General features: G+C 38.7%; 1 protein-coding gene across 1 annotated transcript in view; it reads right to left on the bottom strand.

The window, feature by feature from the left end:
- Positions 1-1049: 1049 nt before the first annotated feature.
- The window catches only part of LOC102868630, a 504064-nt gene continuing 490033 nt past the window's right edge, over positions 1050-15080 (bottom strand). The window contains exon 22 of the mRNA XM_006900538.1: positions 1050-1119. Coding sequence (XP_006900600.1) covers positions 1050-1119 — 70 coding nt within the window. The remainder of the gene's footprint in view (positions 1120-15080) is intronic.

The raw sequence follows: 15080 nt of genomic DNA, 5'->3' as shown, positions 1-15080 counted from the left end.
ATATAAGCCAATTTATTATCCCTACTATAAAAGTAAGAATACATGCTGGTCAGAGAAAACATGTGTCTCAGTGACCGCTACAAACTCATATGACATTATATATATTACCATATTAACATAAGCCCTTGCCTAGTTACAAATAACTGCAAAAATTAAACATATTTTTAGACGTATAGAAATTGCTAAACTTCATATGCATGTCTGTAATCTCTATTTATTTCCCTCATTTTGAACAGCTTTAAGATAGAAAGTAAACTTATTAATGACACAACTGCAAGCTGATTTACAGAAATACCTAATGACAAATTAGTTAAGTAGAAAAATTAGAAAAAATTAGTCAATTTATAAATGAAAATTAGTATACATGAATAATAAAAAAGGGTTACTTATTTCCGCACTATAGTTACATTACTGAAGGGGGGAAGTTTAAGAAAAACATTCTGAGGGGAAAAATGGCATTTGGAACAAAATTGTTCATGCTAATTTCTTTACAAATAAAGTTACACTTCAATGCCAGTTCTTACAGTAATTTTCAATCACTAGCTTAAGCTAAATAAAACACACCAAAAATTTTGCAAGTCAGGTAGTTGATTAAAGGATGAAAAGTGGCAACAACATTTACCAGTTGCTTCCTCTTGTATTTTAGGTTGATGATTTATTTGCATTTCTGCAAAAATAAAAGTGAAGTGTGGTTAATAATAGATCTGTCTAATGACATTACAAATGGAGCAAAAAAGGATGACTTCAACTTTTTAAACATTGCCGCAAATGATGGCAAATGTGTTTCTTAGAAAGGTCTTCAATTTAAAAAGTGTGTGGCAACTTGTTAATGATAGCAAATTCTTTGGCTAATTTCTAACTTACAATAGAACAGGTAACACTGTAAAAGTACATGTCTTATATTTTGCTTCCACTATGAGGAGCAATTATGAGTCCTATGAAAATGATAAGGCACCAAAGGAGAAGTTCAAGAGTAACTGTGGAATGTTTCATGATGTCAAGGTGTATTGAAACCATCTTGCACTTTTTTTTTTCCTGCTGAAGGTTCGTTAATCCTCACCTTGAAGGTAGAGTTCAATTTCTGAATGAATCATACCCTGAGACATGAAAGGAAGCCACCTGAAGAAAAGAGAGAAAAGGGGGGAAAATCATTATTCTCTTTCTCTATTTTTATAGTAAGTTTAATTTTGTACAATAATAATTATTAATATAGCTTTTCACCAAGCCAAATGAATCTAGCATATCATGTATATCTGATAATAAATAAATATTATTTTAATTATGGTTTGAGAAATGTTGCTAAAATGTGTATTTGCTTTCCAAGTTTGCAATCACTATTATCAAATGCAATGTGGTCCCCAGTTGCACATTCTCTATACATGTTAGAGCCAACTCAAGTTAAGTTACAGACGACAAAGTGAAAACAGATACATTTTTTTTAAAATTTAAATGAATCAGAAAGACCAGAGCAGAAACACTTTTCCAGGAACCTGATTTATCACATTGGATTAATGCTGGGACTGTGGAAAGTGAAACATCCAAAACAGCAAAATCAATCAACCCATTGAAATAGGGCACTATTGTCTCTGAATTTGCAAGTCAACAGTTTTGGTTGTTATGTAATGACTTTGCTGTCTTTGTTTTCTAGGAGGACAATTAAGCTTTTACCTTAATTTTGCCCATTCCACATATCATGCCAGCTCCCCCAGAGCTTACAAATTTAAATCTATTCCGTTTCAATTCATTAACCTTCAATTAACCAAAGGCCTGGTTGGACAAAACAAAGGTGGACCCTAAATGTGATGGTTAAGGCTGAGTATTGGCTCAGGTTAGCCATGACTCTTAGTAATTCTGCAAATATATATTAATGTAGTGAATCCCTACTTTAATATTATAATCATCTTTATGAAGAGATCTATGAGCAGCCAATTTGTTAAAAGTTAATGTCCTTGAGGTGGGCCTGTGTCCAATATATATAGAAGTCCCAACAAAGTCCTCAGATATTCTGCTTGATTTAGACCATGCATCTTATTTGACTCATTTCTAAGACTAAAAAAAAATTCCAAAAATAAAAATAAAACAAGCAACCCTATTGGAAAATGTGTAAAGGGTATGAATAGACAATTCACCAAAGAACACATTCAGTTGGCCAATAAACACATGAAAACATATTCAATTTCACTAGCTATTTGTGCTGTAAGATGCCTTTGATTTGACTAACAGTAATTTTATGAACAACAAATTGGAAATGTTCTCCATCCTGCACCATTCTTATAACCTGCACAGTTCACACAATCTGCACCATGCTCATGCCCATTATCATACTTACTCTGTCAATCTACTTCATTGAGGTTCTTCCTCTTTTTTCCTGACTACCATAATGGAAAAGTTGATGGTGCTAACGCGAAACCTATACTTTGACCAGGAGGCAGTCGTCAGAACAGAGCAAGATAACACTGCATGGTTCAAAATGGGGAAGGGCGTATGCCAGGGATGCATCCTATCTCCATACCTTTTCAACCTATATGCAGAACAGATTATCCAAGAGGCAGTGCTCTATGAGGAGAAATGTGGGGTCAAGATTGGTGGAGGATTTATCAACAATCTGTGTTATGCAGATAACACAACCCTGCTTGCTGAAACTGAAGAGGACCTGAAGCACCTACTGCAGAGGGTCAAGGACTGTAGCCTCCAATATGGATTGAGGCTCAATGTCAAGAAGACAAAGATTCTCACCACTGGACCAATTGGCAGCATCAGGATGAATGGTGAAGAGACTGAGATTGTTCACAGCTTTAGTTTGCTTGGCTCCACAGTCAAAACTCTTGGCAACAGTAGCCAGGAAATTAAAAGGCACATTGCCACGGGAAAGTCTGCTGCTAGGGATCTCTCCAAAGTACTGAAGAGCAATGGTGTCTCTCTGGAGACTAAGATGCGTTTGATAGAGGTCATGGTCTTCACAATAACTTGTTATGCATCAGAGAGTTGGACAATGACCAAGGAGGATAGAAGGAGAATTGATGCCTTTGAGCTGTGGTGCTGGAGAAGAGTATTGAGAGTACCATGGACTGCTAGGAAAACAAACAGATTTGTCCTGGAAAGGGTTAAACCAGGTGGCTCCTTGGAGGCAAGGATTCTGAGGCTCCGTCTAACATACTTTGGACATGTTGTGAGGACAGACCGGTCCTTGGAGAAGGACATCATGGTTGGGAGGGTGGAGGGACGGCGCAGGAGGGGAAGGCCCTCTATGAGGTGGATTGATTCAGTGACTGGGATAATCGGGATGGGAGTGTCAGAGACTGTGCGATTGGCACAGGACAGAGCAGAGTTTAGGGCTGTTGTACATAGGGTCGCTATGAGGCTCAAGCGACTCGAGGGCACATAACAACAACGACAACAACCACAACCACCACCATAATGGATATTTCTTTTTCCCTTCTAATACTGTATTTGCATAAAATCATTCATATACATTGTGTTTCATGCATGTTCATTGTGTTTTATACAAACTTTTATTTACATTGTGTTTTGTTCATTTTGTTTTATACAATATTCATATACATTATATTTTATGTAATTAATTACTATTAATCTATGGTTATTATCATCCCATCTTTTTAAGTCCCATTGAATCTTTTCTATTTCTTTACTCCCTAAATCTCCCCACTAATCTCTGCTATCCTAGTCATTTCTCTCCTCTTTTTTTCTGCTCTCTTCTCCCTTCCCCTTTTCTCTTTTGAACATGTATATACATCTTTCTCAGTTATCTATTTTTATAATAGTGAGCTTTTTGCCCATTTTTCCTTATGAGATTGTTATTTCCTTTAGCATAATGCTCTTTAGATTCTCCCATATTTTATAGTATTTTAAAAAATTATGGTTCCTTGATGCTGCATAGTGTTTTATTGTGTGAATATACCACAATTTCTCAATCCATTCATGTTGATGGCATATGGGGTTTTGTTTCCATTTTCTTGCTATTATATGAATAACACTGCTATGAACGTGAGTAAACATATCTTTGTTCATGTCTCAGTACTAATTTCCTTGAGATGTATTATTCCTAACAGTGCAACAGCTAGGTCATATGGGATTTTTATGTACAGCTTTTTGAGGAAATGTCAAACTGTCTTCCAGAGTGGCGATAGCATTTTATAATCCCACTAGCAATGCATGAGAATTCCAATGAACTCTCTTTCCCCCTACGAATCCTCTCCAGGGTTTATTATTTGCCATGCTGTTAAACTTGCTACTGTTACAAGGGTGAGATGATATTTTGTTGTTTTGACTTTCATCTCTCTGATTACTAGTGATTTTGGACATTTCTTCATGTCTGTTAGCCCTCTGAATATCTTCCTTTATGAAAAGTTTTTTATATATCTTTTGCCCATTTTTTTATTATCAGTCATTTTTTTGTGGTTTCTGTTAGTTTGGGTTTTTTTGTGGAGGCCCTGTAGTATTCTGTAAACGTTTTTCAATTGCTGTTGTTGGTGGTTGCCATCAAGTCAAGCGTGACTCATAGTGACTCTATGAACAAAAGACCTAATGCCTTTCCCTAACTCTCGTCATTTCTCCAAGTTCATAGAGTTTCCTGAGGCATGTGGTTTAGGAAATGAATGCCACTCCTGCTTTCAAACCTGTTAGTTAGGTCTTTTATGATATCTGGGTTCTCTGGTGTCTTAGGCTTAAGGAATTGCACTGTCAATGCAAAGGTACGTGGTTCAAATTCACTAGGTGCTCCCAGGAAAAAAATGGGAAATTTCCACCTGTGCTATTTATTGCCTCTGAAAATGCAGGGTCAGCCATGGGTCAGTTCCAACTTGATGGTACACAACAAAAACAACAACTAATGGTTTCTTGTAGTAGTGTGTTGTATTATTGTTCTTTTTTGGTGTTTCTGAGTTGACTACAACCCATGATGACCCTATGAACAACAAATATGAGTGCTGTCTTATTCTGTGCCATCCTTATAATTCTTGACACACTCAAGCCCATTGCAGCAGTCTCTGTGTCAATCCATGTGGTCTAAAGGCTTCCTCTCTTTCATTAACCCTCCACCTTTCCAAGAATGAAGTCCTTCTTCAAGGAATAAACTCTCCTAGAAATATGCCCAAAATAATGTGAGATGAAGCTTTATCATCTTTGCCTCCAAGGAGAATTCTGACTGTAATTTCTCCAAGACATTCTTATTTCTTCTTTTGGAAGTACAAGGGATATTAAGTATCCTTCTCCAGTATCACAGCTCAAAGGCTTCAATTCTTCTTCTGCCTTCCTTACTCTCTGTCCAGCTCTCAGATGTATAGAAAATGATCAGGAAGATCATGACCTGAATCACACACACCTTAGTCCTCAAAATGACAACATTACTCCTTAATAATTTGGAGAGTTTATTGAATGCATACTCTCCTGATGCAATGTGTCTCCTTATTTCCTGACTGTTGGTACTGAGGGTGTTGACTGCGAAGAAAAATGACATTTTTTTACAATTTCAATCTATCCTCCGTCTATCATGATGTTGCCTATCAGTTCTGTAGTAATATTTTTTGCTTTCTTGATATTGAGATGCAATTCATACTGAAGCCTGTATTCGTTTATTTTCTGCCACAAACGCTGCAAGTCTTTCACATTTTCAGCCAGCAAGATTATGTCTTCTGCATATGCACGTTATTAATGAGTCTTCCTCTGATCTTGATGCCATATTCTTCTTTATAGATTGCAACTGTTTTTATAATTTGCTAAACACAGAGATTGAATAATTACTTAGAGAGTATACAACCCTGACATACTCTTTTCTTAATTTTAAACCATGTATGTGTCAGAGAGTTGGACAATGACTAGGGAGGACAGATGGAGAATTGATGCCTTTGAGCTGTGGTGCTGGAGAATAGTATTGAGGGTACCATGGACTGCTAAGAAAACAAACAGATTCATCCTGGAGAGGGTTAAACCAGGCTGCTCCTTGGAGGCAAGGATTCTGAGGCTTCATCTGACATACTTTGGATATGTTGTAAGGAGGGACTGGTCTTTGGAGAGGGACATCATTCTTGGGAGGGTGGAGGGACAGCACAGGAGGGGAAGACCCTCTATGAGGTGGATTGATTCAGTGACTGTGGAAATTGGGATGGGTGGATTGGAGACAGTGAGAATGGCAGAAGATAGAGCAGGGTTTAGGGCTGTTGTACATAGGGTAGCTATGAGTCACAAGCGATTCAATAGCACATAGCAACAACAACAGTGTTCCCTTGTTTTGTTCATACAAAGCAAGGTATATGTATATGTATATGTATATGTATATGTATATGTACATGTACATGTACAGGTATAGGTAAAGGTTTCACGTGAGCACCATTAAGTGCTCTGAGATTTCCATTCTTCTCAATGTTTGCCATAATTGGTTATTACCCACGCAGTCAAATGCCTTTGCATGGTTAATAAAGCTTGAATAGACATTCTTCTGGTATTTCATCCAGGATCTACCAACATTAGCAATGTCAGCCCTAGTGCCACAGCCTCTTCTAAACGCTGCTTGAACTTCTGGCAGTTCCTATCTATGTACTCACTGTCTAGCCATTTTAAAATTATCTTCATCACTATTTTGCTCACATGACATAGTAATGATATTGTTTGAAAGTTTCGATGTTCTTCTGTTGGATAACCTTTCTTGGAAATAGGAACAAATATGGTTTTCTTCCAATCAGCTGGCCAGATATCTATTCTCCAAATTTCCTGGCATAGATTCATGAGAACAATGAGGACTACATCTGCTAGTTGAAACATGTCAATTGATTTCCTATCAATTTCTGGGCCCTTATTTTTTGCCAATGCCTTCAATACAGCACCAACTCCCTCCTTCATTACCATTGGCTCCTGTTCATATGGTTGTTGTTGTTGTTATTGATATGTGCCATAAAGTCACTTGTGACTCATAGTGACCCTATGTACAACAGCCCTAACCCCTTCTCTATACTGTGCCACCCTTATTGTTTCGGACACACCTACCGCCATTACCCCAATTACTTAATCGATCCATCTCATCTATGGTCTTCCTTTCTTGTGCTGTCCCTCCACCTTCCGAAACATGATGTCCCTCTCCAAGGACTGGTCCCTCCTTGTAACACGTACAAAGTATGTCAGACAAAACTTCAGACCCCTTGGACAAACCTGTTTGTTTTCCTAAAAGTCCATGATATATTCCACACTCTTCTCCAGCACCACAGTTCAAAGGCATTAATTCTCTATCATTCCTAGTTATTGTCCAGCTCTCTGACACACAGCAAGCAATTGTGAAGATTTTGGATTGGATCTGGTGCACCTTAGTCTCCAGACTGATGTTGTTTTCAGCACTCTGGAGAGGTCCCTGGCTGGTGACTTTCCTAATGCAACTCATCTCTTGATTTCCTGGCTGCTGGCACCAAAAGTATTGACTGTGGAATATTTTCTTTATCACTCAATACTTTTTTGTACAGTGACTTCCCTCCATCTTCTTTGGAAGCTTTCCAGATCATTTAATATATTGGTCATAACATCTTTCAAAATGGAGGCTTAAATTTGAATAATATAGGAAAATAGGTAGTTACAATATTAGAGGTAAAGCCCAGATTGAAGGTCAATCAAAAATGAAGAAATTGTGGCAAACGTTTTTTTAATAATTAGAACATGAAATATATGAAGCATAAATGCTGGAAAATTGGAAGTTGTGAAAAATGAAATGGAATTCTGAACGCTGACATTCTAGACAGAGAGATGAGATGGACTAGCATTGGCCACTTTGAATCAGACAATCACATTGTGTACTATGATAGGAATTAAAAATGGAAGAGGAATAATGTTATATTCATAGTTTAAGCAGTCAATTTTAAGTTCCATCGTAAAGTACAATGTTGTGAGTGATAGGATATTGTTTATTCACATACAAGAAAGATCTGTTTTAATACAACTAAGGCCAAAGAAGAAGTAATTAAAAATTTTTTACCAAATCTCACAGTCCTAAATTAACCAAACATGCAATCAAGATGCATTAATAATAATTGGTGACTAGAATGTAAACATTGGAAACAATGAAGAAGGAATAGGAGTTGGAAAGCATGGACTTGGAGACAGAAACAAGATGGGTAATAGAATGATTGAATTGTGTATATTTCTTGATTTATTCATTGTAAATACCTTTTTTAGAAAACAAACACAAATAGTGAATTCACTAATGAACCTCACCTAGTGAGCTGCAAAGGAATGATATTGAACACATCTGTTGATGGAATTGTTGGAGAAGCTCAATATCAGCAGTCAAAAACTAGGCCTGGGGAACAGATGATGGAACAGACCATCAACTACTCATGGGCAAGTTCAAATTGAGGCTGAAGAATGTTTTAAAAAGTGCACAATAACTAAAATATAATCTTGAGTCTATTCCACCTGAATTTTAATATATCTTAAGAACAGATTTGAAACACTGAATACCAGTGATTGAAGACCAAATTAGTAGTGGAATGAAATAAAGAATACTATTCTTGAAGACAGCAAATGGTCATTACAATGAAAGGAGGCAGGAGGGGAAAGAAATAACCAAAATGGATATCAGAAGGGACTGAAAATTGCAGTAGAACACTGAGAAACCAAAACAAAGGGAAAAGATGCGAAAGTAAAAGAGCTGAACAGATTTCAAAGGGCCACTGGAGAACACAAAGTAAAATATTATAATGTGGAAAGAGCTGGAATTGAAGACTAAAAAGATAAGAACTCTCTCTACATTTCTCAAGTAGAAAATAAGTATTTTGTGGTTTACCTTAAAACGTCTTTTGTGTCTCTAGTTTGGTTTATTCTCAAATATTTCATTTTTTGATTCATTATTGTAAATGGCATTGCTTTCCTAGTTTCCTTTCGTGTTCTTTATTAGTTGCTGTAGAGAAATCCCACTGATTTTGGTATCTTGATCTTGTATCCTGTCACTCTACTAAATTGGTATACTATGTCTAACAGGTTTTTTTGTTGAGTCTTTGGGGTTTTCTGTGTACACCATCATATCTTTTGTAAAGAGCGAGAGTTTCACCATCTCTTTTCCAATTTAGATGTCTCTTATTTCTCTTGTTTGTCTTATTTCTCCAACAAGTACTTTCAATACAATACTGAACTAGAGTGGTGATAGTGGGTATTCTTGTCTGGTTCCTTCTTTTTTAGTCTTTCTTCATTAAGAATTATGTTGGCTCTTGGTTTTGAACATAAACTTTTTACTATGTTGAGTAAATTCCCTTCTATTTCTATTTTGTTGAGTCTTTTGATCAGGAAGGATGCTGGATTTTGTCAAAAGTCTTTTTTTTGGTGTCAACTGATAAGATCATGTGGTTCTTGTTCTTAGTAAATGTGATGAATTATGTTGCTTCTTCTTTGTATGTCGAACCATCCTTGCATAACTGTTATGAATCCCACTTGGTCATGATGAATTTATGTATATGTGTGAGTGTGTGTGTGTGTGTGTGTGTGTGTGTGTGTATGGATAGATGATAGATAGATAGATAGATAGATACATACATACATACATAGATGATACATAGATACATAGAAAGATATAGTTGAATTCTATTGGCAAGGATTTTGTTACGGATTTTTGCACCTATATCCATAATAGATAGTGATCAATAGTTTTCTTTCTTGATAAGCTTTTGGCCTGGTTTTCACATGCGGGTTATGCTTGTGTCATAGAATAAGAGTTCCTTCTTTTTATACTTTTAAAAAATATTTTCAGCAGATATGGTTATACTTCGTCTCTGAATATTTGGCAGGATTCACTTGTGAAGCCGTCTGGTCTAGGACGTTTTAGGGGGAAGTCATTTTATAACCTAATCAATTTCTTCTTTCGTGATGGATCTATTGAAGTGTTCTACAGCTGTCTGTGTTAATCTGAGGAGAATATGGATTTCAAGGAATTTATCCTTTTTCTCTAGGTTTTCAAATTTATCAGAGTATATCTTTGCTTAATAATCCATTATTGTTGATTTAGTTGCAGCTGGCTCTGGTGTGATGTCACCTATATAATTTGTTATTCATTGTATTTGTGTCTTATCTTTGTTTTGCTAAATTCTCCAGTGGTTTATCTACTTTATTGACCCTTTAGACAAATCAGATCCAGGTCTTATTGATGGTTACAATTGTTTTTCTAATTTCTATCATATTGATTTGAGTCCTTGTTCTTATAATTTCTTTTTATTATAGAGGCTGTAGGATAAGTCTATTCTTTTTTCTGGAAACGTTGAGAGTTAAGTTGTTTCTTTTGCTCCGTTTTAATATATTTGCCTATTGGACTGAACTGCTCACCTGCAAACTACCTTAGCTATGTCCCAGAGAGTTTGTGTAAATATTAACCAAGATTATGTCATTTGATCTATTGTCCCTTTAATCTTTATTTAGTGTCCTTCCTTATCTTTTATGATATTTTGCATCCTGAACTCCATTTTATAAATAAATTAGGATTGTAATTCCCGATCATTTGTGGATGCCATTGCTTGGTATACAGTTTCCCAGACTACGAGTTTTAGTCTTTTTTTCACATTTTTAAAAAATTGTCTCTTCTAGGTACATGCAAGCATGATTCTACTGAAGGTTATCCAAAAACGACTGGAACAACACATCAGCAAAGAACAGCCAGAAGTCCAGGATGGGTTTAGAAGGGGTCATGGTACTACAGATATTGTAGCTAATGTTAGATGGATATTGGCTAAAAGCAGGGAGTACCAGAGGAATGTCTATCTGTGTTTCACTGACTATGCAAAGGCATTTGACTGTGTGGATCATAACAAACTGTGGCTGACTCTGAGAAGAATGGGAATCCAAAAACATTTGATCGTTCTAATGAGAAACCTATACTTGGACGAGGAGGCAGTCGTCAGAACAGAGCAAGGGAATACTGCATGGTTCAAAATTGGGAAGGGCGTACACCAGGGATGTGTCATGTCCTGTCTCCATACCTTTTCAACCTGTATGCAGAACAGATTATCCAGGAGGCAGGGCTCTATGAGGAGGAATGTGGGGTCAAGATTGGTGGAAAATCCATCAACAATCTGCGTTATGCAGATGGCACAACCCTACTTGGTGAAACTGAGGAGGACCTGAAGCGCCTGCTGCAGAGTCAAGGACTGTAGCCTCTAATATGGATTGAGGTTCGATGTCAAGAAGACAAAGATTCTTCCCACTGGGCCAATTGGCAGCATCAGGATGAATGATGAAGAGACTGAGATTGTTCACAGCTTTAGTTTGCTTGGCTCCACAGTCAACACTCTCAGCACCAGTAGCCAGGAAATTAAAAGATGTATTGCCATGGGAAAGTTTGCTGTTAGGGACCTCTCCAAAGTACTGAAGAGCAATGGTGTCTCTCTGGAGACTAAGGTGCATCTATACAGGCCATGGTCTTTGCTATCACTTGTTATGCATCAGAGCGTTGAACAATGACTAAGGAGGATAGAAGGAGAATTGATACCTTTGAGCTGTGGTGCTGGAGAAGAGTACTGAGGGTACCATGGACTGCTAGGAAAACAAACAGATTCATCCTGGAGAGGGGCAAACCGGGTAGCTCCTTGAAGACAAGGATTCTGAGGCTCCATCTAACATACTTTGGACATGTTGTAAGGAGGGACTGGTCCTAGGAGAGGGACATCATGCTTGGGAGGGTGGAGGGACGGTGCAGGAGGGGAAGGCCCTCTATGAGGTGGATTGATTCAGTGACTGGGATAATCTGGATGGGAGTGTCAGAGACTGTGCGATTGGCACAGGACAGAGCAGAGTTTAGGGCTGTTGTGCATAGGGTCGCTATGAGTCGCAAGCAACTCGATGGCACATAACAGCAACAAGAAGCAACATATCGACTGACTTTTTCATCCATTCTACTCTTCTTTCTCTTGAAATTTTTGTGCTTCAGTCATTCATATTGAGAGAGATTGTTCATAGGCTGAGTTTTATCATTGCCGCTTTGCAGTACTCCTTTTTGCTGTCATTTGTTACTTTGGTCCATACACTATCCCCTGCTGTCTCTGTGTGAAGAACTTCCCTTAGTATTTCTTATAGGCTTGTTCTTTTCATCGATTCCTACTTTACTTCAAATGGCCTAATTTCTTCATATACTTACACAGCTTTATTGTGTACAAAAATCCTTTTCCACCCACCCTTTCCGCAATTGTTTTCTTTCGGGTTCCTGTATATTCCATCCCATTGTGTTCTTCCTCGCTTAGTTTCTGCTGAGAGGTTAGCCCTTAATGTAATTTGAAATCCTTTGTAGGTGACTTTTTGTTTTTCTCAAGCTGCTTTTTTTTATTTAGTCCATTCAGTCATTTACTTATAACAAAAACACTCTCCCCTACTTTATTTTTGTTTTATATTGGTTTGCATACAAAATTCATATACATGTGTGTATTAATTCATTTACATTGTGTTTCACATATTTCTACATTCACATTGTGTTTTAAACAATAAGTCATGTACATTATGCTTTATAAAATTAATCATCATTGATCTATGACTACTATTACCCCTTGTATTCAGGTCACCATTGGATCTTTCCTAATTCTTTCACCACTCCCCCTGCCCTCACTCACAAAACTCTGTTATCCTACTGATTTCCTCCTTACCCATCTTCTGCCTTCCTGCCCCCTACCCTTCCTCATTTGGACTTTTATCCACATCTTATTAGTTATCCTTTTATTTTTATATTAATGATGTTATGCAGTGCTTGTCCTTGTGAGACAGATGTGAGCTGAGACCTTGTGGAGGGAAAGCCAATATTGGGAGGACTAAGAACTTTCTTAAACAATCATGACGGGGAGCCAATATTGGCAGAACTGAGAACTGAGAACATTAGCCAAAAAAGTTACAAAGTTTGAAGTTTAGGTAAGTTCACAAACATTTAGGGAGCTGTCTTGACTGTATTCTGTTATTAACCTGGATTAGAAGGTTTTGACTTCTCCAATATAGTTCTGTGTGGCTAGTGAACTATCACATCAGATTCTAGACCCAGAAAAGCAGTAAGATTGGTGGCAAGATGAGTAGAAAGTTATGACAGTATGTGGAGGACATGTGTGAACTTATGAAAATTGGTTTTGCCAGCTGGAAGAACTCCCGCCCACCGCCAGCCGGAAGAATTCCCGCCTGCCTCCAGCCGGGCCTCTGACCACTGCCAGCCAGGCCCGGAAGAGACCCAGGAAGAACAACAGTCAGCCACCCACAGCGGAACTCCAGAGGAGCAAAGACCGTGAGACCCCAGAGGAGCGAAGATTACCCGCCACTGTGTGACCCCCCCCCTGCAGCCCGCACCTGTGTGACCCCCAACACACAGGGTGCTGCTGCATAAACCCCCAGCAGCACACAAGCCCCGTACCCACCTCTTGGTGATAGCGTCCAAGCCATGCGCTCCTTACCCCCTAGTCCCTTGCTTTTCTCCCCTTCCCCCACTCCACAACCACGCACCTCAGCCCTCACCACAGCCCTGTGACCTCAGGGCACTACCGCGTATCCATCGCCTAGAGCTATCAGATGAGCTGTTGTGGAACTAACCTGGCAGGAGAAAGGCTGGTAGGATCTTTTCTGTGTTTACTAGTGCATTGCTGATTACCCAGGAGAGCACTAAGGGAGTGCCCACAGATGGGGAAATTGGACAAGCTCTCTTGGGCTACACCAATTGACCAAAACGAGCCAGCCAGCTGGCTTCCATGAACTCTGCAGACGAGCCAGAGGCTAGTGGGTTGGTGGGAATTTGCCCTTGACTTTTCGGATCCTGTCAGATCCAGGACCTGCTGGAGCAGGGGCTGTTGTGTGAGTGCACCTGTGTAAGTGCCACCAGGCAGGGAACACTGAGAAAACCATTGGGTAGGAAACAGACAACAGGAATTTGAGTAAGGACCCCTGTCGTGAGCACACTGAGACAGCAGAGGTTTGAGCAAGGTCCTCCAAGTGTTTGACCTGCCCTTGCGATCACACAACCCTTTGCCTGCCTCACCCCATTTGGCCCCACACCAATGCCTACATGTCTGGGCAATCAACTTGCCTTTAAACTGGAGCGCCTTGACATGTTTTAGCAACAAGAGATTGCCCTAGGAGGCACTGAACTGACATTTTTCTGAAGTCATAAAGTCAGAGAAACACACAGGTTCGGTAGCTGCCCATCTGATATCAAGAGCATTGTCTTCAGAACAAGAACACATACCAATGTCTCGAAGAAAGCAAACTATCCCACACAATATACAAGAGCAAAGCAAGATGTCACTCACAAAGGGCGACACAAGAGCAGCGGATACCCTGAAATCAGAAAGTCTCATGGAACTTTCTGACACAGAATTTAAAAGAGGAGCGACTGAATATATCCAATGGATGAAAGACACACTTGATGAATTACAGGATGCTACAAGCAAAGACCAGGAGGAGTTCAAAAAACAATGCAGAACATTGCAGAGAAAACAAATAAGGCATTGGCGGCACTGGAAAAACAAGAATCCACCATTCAAAATATAAGCTCCAAAGTTTCAGAGGCTGTCAACATGATGGAGGGACATATGAGCAGAGTTATTGAGATGGAACACAGAATCGGTGAAATTGAAGACAAAATTGTCATGACTGATCTGCTAGAGCAAAAAGCAGACGCAAAAAAGAAGGGAAAAAAAGAAAAGCTACGAATAATGTGGGACACCATCAAGAAAAATAACACGTGCGTCATTGGAATCCCAGAAAAGGAAGAAGCAAGTAAAGGCACTGAAAAAGTTGTGGAAGAATTACTAGAGGAAAACTTCTCAGACAAAAGGAAGAATGAGAAAATATATATTCAGGAAGCTCAGCGAACACCATATAGATTCAACCCCAAAAGAAAAACATCAAGGCATAACATAGTTAAATTTGCCAGAACCAAGGATAAAGAGAGAATCCTGAGAGCAGTAAGGGAGAAAAAAAGAGTAACCTATAAGGGAGAACAGATAATATTAAGTGCCGCTTTCTCAGCAGAAAAAATGCAGGCAAGAAGAGAGTGGAAGGACATACATCTAACACTGAAAGAACACAACTGTCAACCAAGAATACTGTACCCAGCAAAATTATCCATCAAATATGAAGGA

This window comes from Elephantulus edwardii, unplaced genomic scaffold (genome assembly GCF_000299155.1).
Source record: "Elephantulus edwardii isolate Elephantulus edwardi_28Jun2011 unplaced genomic scaffold, EleEdw1.0 scaffold00287, whole genome shotgun sequence".
In the NCBI taxonomy this organism is placed as follows: Eukaryota; Metazoa; Chordata; class Mammalia; order Macroscelidea; family Macroscelididae; genus Elephantulus; species Elephantulus edwardii.
Note: the sequence above shows the minus strand (reverse complement) of the source record. Positions and strands in the feature narration are given on the sequence as shown.